This window comes from Eurytemora carolleeae, unplaced genomic scaffold (genome assembly GCF_000591075.1).
Source record: "Eurytemora carolleeae unplaced genomic scaffold, Eaff_2.0 scaffold503, whole genome shotgun sequence".
Lineage (NCBI taxonomy): Eukaryota > Metazoa > Arthropoda > Copepoda > Calanoida > Temoridae > Eurytemora > Eurytemora carolleeae.
This window is the reverse complement of record NW_019396393.1, coordinates 44,044-53,867: the sequence shown is the minus strand read 5'-3', so window position 1 is coordinate 53,867 and position 9,824 is coordinate 44,044. Positions and strand designations below refer to the sequence as shown.

At 33.1% G+C, this 9,824-nt stretch overlaps 1 protein-coding gene across 1 annotated transcript; it reads left to right on the top strand.

Annotated features, from left to right (window-relative positions):
• The first annotated feature begins 2,318 nt into the window (after nucleotides 1-2,318).
• LOC111702352 (zinc finger protein 142) lies at nucleotides 2,319-6,814 on the top strand. Its single transcript, XM_023474009.1, has 7 exons — nucleotides 2,319-2,511; nucleotides 2,611-2,656; nucleotides 3,014-3,191; nucleotides 3,344-3,616; nucleotides 3,871-3,981; nucleotides 4,636-4,749; nucleotides 5,046-6,814. The coding sequence occupies exons 1-7, from the start codon at nucleotides 2,417-2,419 to the stop codon at nucleotides 5,972-5,974; spliced, it is 1,746 nt and encodes a 581-aa protein (XP_023329777.1). The 5' UTR covers nucleotides 2,319-2,416; the 3' UTR covers nucleotides 5,975-6,814.
• Nucleotides 6,815-9,824: the final 3,010 nt, after the last annotated feature.

Genomic DNA, 9,824 nt, shown 5'->3' with positions numbered 1-9,824 from the left:
TACTACATACTTAATGCACGTAAATGTAATCAGATACATATGATTTTTTTTCTTTAAATTAATAAAATGATAAAATTACTACGATCTGGAAAAATCATCACTTAAAGATTTAAGAAGCAGGCTCTGTTTGTCTTGTCTTGTCAAATAGTCACTCAACTCTACTGTATAGTTTATATTCTAAGTACATTTGTACAGTTTGTACTCTATAAACTCAACACAAATAAAATACATTAAATGTTTACAATAGCCTTTAGCCTTGAGAATTGAGAAAGTTTAAGATAAAAATATTTTTTTTTTTAAACTAAACTAACTATAGTATAATAAAATTTCTACAAAATTCCTGTGATACTGATTTTCGCCATTCTTTCTTTCTTTTCATTCTGCAGGGGGGGGCGCGCCCCCCCCTCTCAGGTGCTAGGGGAGGGCGCGCGCCCGGCCGCCCCCCCCTAGTTGCGCCTCTGACTCTCCTTATTGACCTTATGAATCTTATACCCCCTAAAGCCAAGCCCCCCTTCTTATATGAAGCAGTGTATAGAGTACGTTGCGTACACTTAATCAGCTGAACATATTTATTTCAAACATGTTATGTTATTTGCTTTCCGCGCATATATTCTATATACAACAAACCAAAGAACCAAGATTCCTGGGATTAAAATTAAATTTAAATAATCTTTAAACAGTTTTTGAGAAAAATACTTATTTTGTTAAGGATATTGTGAGGTCATGCCAAGGTTGCTGTGTACTGCTTGGTGTCCTAAAATACATATCGACGTTTAGTTATTTATTAGTTTTATTAATATTGTTATTACAGAGTGTATAACTGAGAACCTTTAATTTGTACAGTTAGATCTATCATTCCATTTCCAGTTTGTAATCCGAATTGCCGTTTTTAAAGCATGAATGACGGATAAAAATGAATAAGAGTCGGTATCGGCGACAGAAGGATTCGGCGGCGCTTTCGACCAGTATATTCACACAAGGTTGGTTTGTAAGTCTCTTATAAATAACAGAGAAGGGTCAACTGATGTATGGGGCGTAAACAGGGGCGTATTGAGGAATTAGTCTGGCGGTAGCTTACAAATTTTTCTTTCCAGGGGGGCTTATCACCCGTTGTGACTTTAAAACTCCCTGAGGGTCCGTCCTAGTATACGATTTTGAGACCCCCCTCCTATCAATTTTGTACATGATCACTTATTTAGGGTTAGGTTAGGTTCCGACAATTTCTGGGCCGAGCGCTGCGGCTAGCACAGGCTAGGGGGCCGAGCGCCGCGGCTAGGACAGGCTAGGAGGTCGAGCGCCATGGCTAGGACAGGCTATGATCAATTATATCCATGTACAAAATTGATAGGAGGGGGGAGGGGGAGATGGAGGGTCCAAAAATCGTTCTCTAGAAAATTGCCCTCCCTGAAAACCATAGATTTCACTGTCCAGGGGGGGGGGTTGCTGAGCCCAAATTTCTCCCCCCCCCTGGAAACGCCTATGGGCGTTAACAATGTAGGGGGAGGGATAAGTGCCCACCATAGTCAGGTGTAAATAGAGGTGATTGAATTGAATTCATTAAAAACTTTTAAAGCCAGTAAAACGACACTACCTACTGCATCATTAGTCTGATAAAGGTTTAAAGGGAACCTTTGGTAATTGGGGCATATCCCTCTTTAAATGACAATAATAATTGGATGAATTCAATCATAAGGTTTTATTGAGAATACATCATTAGCCGAATATTTACGTATCTGTCTTTTTAAACGAAACTTAAAATCAAACTTTTGTCGAATGTTAAGCCTTGATAAAAAAAACCTTACTATTTTCTAATACTTTAGAATTTATATTAATGGATGAGTTTGACTCTTGCAATTTAACCAAATTGTATCATTTGTTTAACAAATTGATTAAGGTATTGGTAATAATAATATTTTTTTAGAAAGAATCCCTCTACTGTGAAGTTTGTAAGTGTTTGCCTCTAAGCAGGGTATTAACAACCATGTTGAATACACTTTGCAGTGTAATATCTGTGATAAAAAGTTTCCAGTCAAGCAATCATTAGACACACACATGATGCTGCATACAGGCGAGAGGCCTCATAAGTGTTCTATGTGTAAGAAAGGTTTTGTTAAGTCTGGTAATTTAACAAAGCACATGAGGACCCATACCGGAGAGAAGCCTGATGAGTGTTCTATCTGTAACAAGTGTTACCAACAAAAAGGGGACTTAAAACGACATATGAGAAAACATACTTGTGAAATCAATCTCCATAAATGTGAAGTTTGTGAAAAATCATTTTCAAGTCCGGTCTCCTTAGAGAGAATTCAGCTCTTGGTTTTTTTGTGAATGATGAGTTTTGTGACATCTGACGATCATTCTCCGTTATCCAATTAAATCTTCATGATTCTGGAACAAAATTTAATTTTTCAGAGAAATGAAGTTGGTGCGCCGGTATACACCAGAATACTCGACAAATAGAGATTTTGACGCGGAGCTTGTGTGTTCTGGATTTAAACTCAACTCGCACAGGTATTCTTCATACCTTAAAAAGTACTGTTAATAAAGATAAATAGTAAAATGAAACTTAATTGTAAATTCTTAACAAAGAAATAAGAAAATTATGTTTAGGCTTGTGCTAGCAGGTGCCAGTGTATTTCTTGCTTCAATTCTCCAGGTAACACATGTTAAAGTTTTCATAAAGTTACATTTTGTATTTCTAAAATATCTTTGAAGTACAAAAATTAAAGTATTTTTTATAGAATTAAAAAATTGAGTTTGTATGTTTATGTGACTCCTTTTCGAGTTAGATGACGTCATCAAGGATTTACACTTAACATTCCCATTTAAACTATTATTTGACAGATTCCATTTTCTTCATTTGGAAAAACACTAATCTCATCGATTAGACACCGACGTTAAATCAATTAGTGCGATCATCGATAGTTTCTTAGTTTTATAAGGTCACTGCATTGAAAGTTGACTTTAAGGCTAGTCTAAATCTTAAAATAAATTTATGTAAACATATGTCTAGGAATCAGAATCTGACGAAGCTGTCCTACTCCTTCCTGAATATAAACCTGAAGATGTCCAGCAGGTGTTTGATCTACTCTACGGAGCAGACCATGAACTACCTGGAGAGGAGAACCTAGAAATCTACAAGATCTTGAGGGATCTTGGGATTGGAACATTTCTAGCAAAATCATCTGAAGGTAAGTTCCAAAACAATCTAATTTGAAAGATTTTAGAGCATTTCCCAATTGCAGGAAAATATTAAAATGCATTTTTGTATGAATGTTATCATTGGTTGGTAGAGTGATGAGAAAATGACTGATTAAAAAATATTTCTGAACTGCTGATTTAGTTGTGGAGAACGGAGCCTGGGTGGGTTGTGAGGTTAAGGTTGAGATCAGTAAACTTAAGGAGGAACTAGACTCAGATCAAGGTTCAGAATACCATCATTCAATCAGAGATGAGGGGGTTGAGGAGGAGAGGGATATTCTGCTGTCAGCTGATGTTTGTTTGGTGGATTTTTCGAATCCGGGTTCAAAAAAAGACGAACCATTACCAATGTCAGATAACAAAGAATTCCACGAAAAAATGGCCCCAGTAAGAATTGCTAAGGGAAAGAAAACAGGTATGATTCTTTATGAATAATCCCCCTGACCCCCCCCCCCCCACAACACACAACAACGACAAATCCACTCGTACCCTCAACCAAGGTTATCAACCTAGAAGATATGATTCGAATCTTCAGGGGAAATGTAGACAAAAATATTCCATGAAATTATTTCTATCCGTTATACTTATCTCCCAAGTTAAAAATATTATTTGATAACAATGCTCGTTTTTTGAACCTACTTCAATATATTTTAAATGTTTTTCTTGCAGGGGAAATAAAGGGACAGATATCCTGTAGTGAATGTGAGTTTTCCACTGGAAAAGTGAGGAATCTACAACGACACATGCACAGGATTCATCCGGGAATGAAAGTAAATGTTGGTATGTACTTTATTTTATTTAACAACATTTTATAATGGCTGCTGGTAGAAACATGATCTATATAATAAAGCTCTTCACTCATTTGTATGTTAGCTATAGCCGGCCAAACGGCTGAACCAAATTGGCTGACATTTATTGTGAAAACCCATGGTACCCTCGGGGTGACTCAGACTAAAAAAAATATAGAATTTTTTAAAATTACTTTTTATACTTCAAAATGTTTGCTGGTATAAATATTATTTTTTATATTTTTCATAAATTTTGCTGGTATGAACTTTATTTTATATATTTTTTCATAATGTTTACTGGTATGAACTTTATTTTATATATTTTTTCATAATGTTTACTGGTATGAACTTTATTTTATATACTTTTTTCATAATGTTTACTGGTATGAACTTTATTTTATATATTTTTTCATAATGTTTACTGGTATGAACTTTATTTTATATATTTTTTCATAATGTTTACTGGTATGAACTTTATTTTATATACTTTTTTCATAATGTTTCCTGGTATGAACTTTATTTTATATATTTTTTCATAATGTTTGCTGCACTTGTAACTGTGGTTTTAAGTGACCCTCCATAAATAGAGACCAGCTATCTCATATTTAGAATGATAAATAAAGTCACTTTAGATATATTTGTTTAGGCGGTAAAGCTGGAGATTTTTCCTGTAATGAATGTGAATATACAACAAACTATAAATACAATCTACAAAGACACAAGGAAAGATTCCATTCAGGAATAAAAAAATTTAAAAATGGTAAGTTTTTATCATAAAAACATGTAAAAATCAAAAGGAGGTCAGAGGGTAAGACATTTGTTTCTTAAATCTGTGGCTTCAGTGCTCTGACGGATTATATCCCCCTTGGAATCCTAAAAAGTTTAAACTGAAAATATTGAGTTCAGTCGCTGAATCCAGCATGGTAGATCGCAAATATAATTTACGCTAGAAAAAAATTTAAAAAAAAGGTGGTTGGTGGGATGCGAAAAATATTTTTCAAGAACAAATTTCTCATGAAGTTTTTGCGTTAGTAATTAAAACATTATGAATTTCAGGAGCTCCGGTTCGAAGTTACCCCTGTGATCAATGTGAATTTTTTGGAGAATCCTGGGCGAATATAAAAGAACACAAAAACAAAGCTCATAAACGACGCCCAAGTATTTTCCACCACTGTAACTATTGTGAACAAGTTGAGAGCAGCAAGAAAAAACTTAGAATTCATAAACTGAGCGTTCACTCTACTGAACCTGCAGTTTCGGGCTCTGTCGGTCAAAACGGAGAAAGTAGGTGTAGGTGGACTTCTTGTAATAAATGTGATTTTATCACACCCATGATAAAAGATTTAAAAGTGCACATGATGGCGGAGCATAATTGTTTAAAGTTCCAATGTGATGAATGCACATATGAATGTGTGCTACCCCGTAGTTTGAGATTACACAAGGCTAAACATCATGAAGGTGTTCACACCCAGCACTCTTGTAACAAGTGTGAATTTACAACTATTGATCTGCCTGCACTAAAATCACACATGAAGAGTAATCACGATTGCTTAAAATATCTGTGTGACCAGTGCGCGTTCGAATGTATGTTTTCCGCCAGCCTTCTGCTCCACAGGAGAAGAGTCCATGATAATATCAAGTTTCCCTGTAATGAGTGTGAATATATTGGAAACTGTGGAAGTAATTTGAGACAACACTTAGACACCAAGCATAGAGGAGTAAAGTATATGTGTGATCAGTGTGAGTACTCTACTAGTACTCCATACAAACTGAAAGCACACTCCAAGGTAGCTCACGAGGGAATTAGGTTTAAATGTGACGAATGTGAACACATTACAACGACGAAGAAGAACTTGTTATCACACAAAAGTCGTGTTCATGAACGTATACGGTTTCCTTGTGATGAATGCTGCTATGGTGCCTGTTCAAAATACAAGTTGAAATTACACAAGAAGAAACGGCATCCTGTAAAAGAATTGATATAGTTATAAGCTACAGTCTAGTAAACAACAAGAAAATGTTCTGTCTGTTTTCTAAACTTTAAACAGACATAGACAAAACAATATAATAATTTGAATGTAAGATCCTGCAAACAAACTGTCAATGGACCTTAAGAGTATTTTTTATGATTATTACACGGGGTTTTTTTCTCTTAAGGGACTTTTTAATTTTTCAAACCAAAAGTCAATAATTTTTATGCTTATTTATTTTCTGCATTTGTTATGTCAATAATTTAAATGTTTTCTGAGATCTCAAAATCTAGTCAGTTAATTAGTTTCAGTGTCTTGTCTTGTTATTCTCCTTTCTACAAGTAAATCTGTATTCAGCTATTAATTAATTAATTAAATTATATATTTCAGAAAATATGATTTTCCTCAGCATTTTATCTTTATTAATTAGACAATGTTAGATAAACTAACAATAAAATACAGAGAAGATTATGTAATTGACCTTTTAGAAATTTTGAAAAATACACAACTTAATGTTTAGAGGGATTGTCCACGAAATTTTAATTGGCCTTTTGTTAATTGTGCCATCAACAAACCACAGTCCATAGTATCCTTAGTCTTTATCAGATCATTTTATTGACAGCGATTTCAACTAATATCCATCTAAAAACACTTGTATAATTTAAAGAGTTAAGAAGAAAAATATCTTTTCATTTGTAAAAATTGTTAAGTCGGTTTGAAATTTAATCCCCACTTCAAATTTTGTCAATAATCCCTTTGGTAAACGAATCTTTAATTTTGTACGTTAGTTGACTTTCTTCCATTACAGTTCTTCTGGATTATTTCCAAATTACAGCAATAGGGGCGGATATAAGGATTCTGTAGGGGGGGGGTAAATATTTTTAATTTGGCCAAGAAATTTTTTCCCCCCCCCCTAGAAAAATATCATGATGTATATCAAATTATTGGTTTTAATTGGGGTTGATTTGCATTTTCCACTCATTTCTGGGATTTACAAACTCAATCTAATAAAGGCTTCATGACATACCTTTCAGCTTTCACCTTGTTTTATATCTTTCATTATAGTCATTCATTTTACATTAACTACAAAGATCTGTAAAAAAACTGAATTTATTCAAGTTTAACTAAACTTTTTCCAAACATTGACAAAAAGGCAGTAATATAAAAAATGATAGTTTTACTCTAAGAGGAAAAAGATGTTACTTTTTTAAATCTTTAGAAAAGCTACTCTGCAAAACTTTGAAAAAATATGGTCATTACTCATTGTTAAATTTTCTTGTCGTCAATGTAGTATGTTAAGATCTTAACGAAATCTAATGTGGAAATGACATTATTTATAAGAAGAAATAAAAATGTTTTTTTATTGTCCACACCATTTTTTTTCTATTAAAAAACATCTAATTTTAATGACATTGACTATTACTTTAGAATTTAGAATCATTTAGAATACGTTGACTTAAAATTTGAAATATCTGATTCCGACGTATCTGCACAGTGAACATTTTAATTGTTTTCGTGCAAATTTAAAAGATATTTAATTTTAAAATCAACCATTTTTTAAAAACAAAAACAAAGTAACAACTCTTTCCTCCATTATAAAGTCGGCGCGGCTTGGCGCTTAAGAACTTGTTCAGAATATCTTCATTTTTGATTAATTAAAGTAAAAAAGTAAAAAATTTACAGGAGGGAGGGGGGGGGGACACAAAAACGTTCTCTAGGACAGAAACAAGGGTTCGATTTGTTTTATATTTATTGCACAATAAAATTTTAAAGCTAGACATAAAAAAATCAGCATGTTCAGAGTCTTAGCTGGCTCAAAAATTGTCTTACATATGATATGATATCCATGTACAAAAGGAGGGGGAGGGGGGTCCAAAAATCGTATTTTAGGAAGTTAACTCATATATATATTTTTTATTATGACGAGTTGTGTGTGAGTGAACTGTGCTGAAGTAACCGAACTAAAAGTTTAAGCATCTGCAAAATGCCGCAAAAACTTTTACTATCATGAAAATAGTCGTCTTTACACAAGTGCAGACTAATCAATAGGGAATGTGAATGCATTTTTTTTTTGAATGGAAGGGGTCAAGGCAACTGGAACTGTTACTTGTAGAGGCAGCAAATGGAGTAACCCCTGCTATTCATGGCCTGAAAATATAATTCTAGGGGGGGGTATTTAACCCCAGGATTCTAGGGGGGGGTATTTACCCCCAGGATTCTAGGGGGGGTATTTACCCCCAGGATTCTAGGGGGGGGGTAAATAACCCCAATAACCCCCCTTATTTACGCCACTGAGCAATATAGCGATAATTAAGCAAACCACAGCTATCCTTATAAAGTTCTGCCATTTTTTCATAAACTTTAAAAAACTGATAGAAAAGGAAAAACAATAGTTACATTCACTCCACAAATAACAAAATATTATAATAATTATATTTTCTTGGCAGGGGTGTGGGAATTTTCCAATAATTTCTGGCGATTGAGAGAGAACAATAATATTTTCTTTTTCCTTTTCCTCCGATATTTTTAGTAAAAACTTGTCCATTTTTTCATTTTTAAAAATATCGAAAAAAAGCATTTTCCGACACCCTGCTTTAACATCATAAACTTAAATAATTTTTTCATGCATTTTATGGACCATTGGAAGTATAATTTAAAAAAATGGTCTATTTATGTCCAACGAGGCAGGAAATAAAAAAATGAAGCCGACGGAGGCCACTTTTCAGAGGTTCCAATTCTCCGGAAAGAGATATCGGTAAGCTGACTTCATATCATGCTCCTAGGTAATTATATAACATATTATTTTCAAATTAGAACCGGCCACCATACATATTAGCGAGGAAAATGCAAAAAAAAATGTGATTTGTCAAAAAAAAAAATTATCAAATTTTTGAAATTTTTTTATCAATGTGTTAGATAATAATATAAATAAAATATTCTCTTTTCTTTTCCTCTGTTATTTTTTATCAAAATTTGTCACTTTTTGCATTTAAAAAAAAATAAAAAAAACGCAATTTTCGACACCCTGTTTTAAATTCTAGCGGAATTCGGCTCATTTAATTAATGAACATATTTTAGCAGAAATAAACAAAAGTTGTTCAATTGTACTAAAGCTATAAGTGTGGGCAAAAACGAAGTTTTGATAAATGAACATATTTATGTGCAAATGAACAAAAAAATATTCAATCAACTATAAAAATCTAAAATTTCATTAAATACTTAAACTTCACCATTTTGCACATTTACCTTAATTTGTACAAATAAACATATTTTTGTGAAAATGAACAAAAAAATGTTCAATTAACTATTAAATCTAAAATTTCATCATTTTGCACATTTACCCTAATTAGTTTTTAAATGAACATAAGCTTTATTGTGCAAATGAACAAAAAAGTTCAATCGAAATAAAATTTTAAATTTCATTTATAATTATAATTATTTAAGAAAAAAATCAGTATAGTCCGTTTGAACAAATTTTTTGTTGGAAATATTCCTTTGCACTAATGTTCAATTGCACTAATACAGAAAAACATACAAGTCCGCTTGATTAAATTTTTTTTTGGAAATGTTCATTTGCACTGTCCAATTGCACAAATATTTACAGAAAAAAAACATTTTAGTCAGTTAGAACAAACTTCTTGTTTGAAATGTTCATAATTGCACCAACGTTCAACTGCACTAATTAATTACAGAAAAAAATTAGTTCTTTTGAACAAATATTTTAAGTATTCCAGACAGTGGCGCAACTAGGCCTTTTCTGAGGGGGGGGCGAAATCTGAAAGTTATTAGGGGGGGTAACGGGGGGGCTAGCCCCCCCGTTCCGCGAAAATTTTTTTTAAAAAGAGTACTTTTTTTAAGGGTTTGA

Coding starts and splice junctions, on each gene's coding strand:
- LOC111702352 (XM_023474009.1), top strand. CDS start 2,417: ATGAAGTTGGTGCGCCGGTATACACCAGAATACTCGACAAATAGAGAT. Junction 2,657..3,013: donor TTCTTGCTTCAATTCTCCAG/GTAACACATGTT, acceptor ACATATGTCTAG/GAATCAGAATCTGACGAAGC. Junction 3,192..3,343: donor TCTAGCAAAATCATCTGAAG/GTAAGTTCCAAA, acceptor CTGCTGATTTAG/TTGTGGAGAACGGAGCCTGG.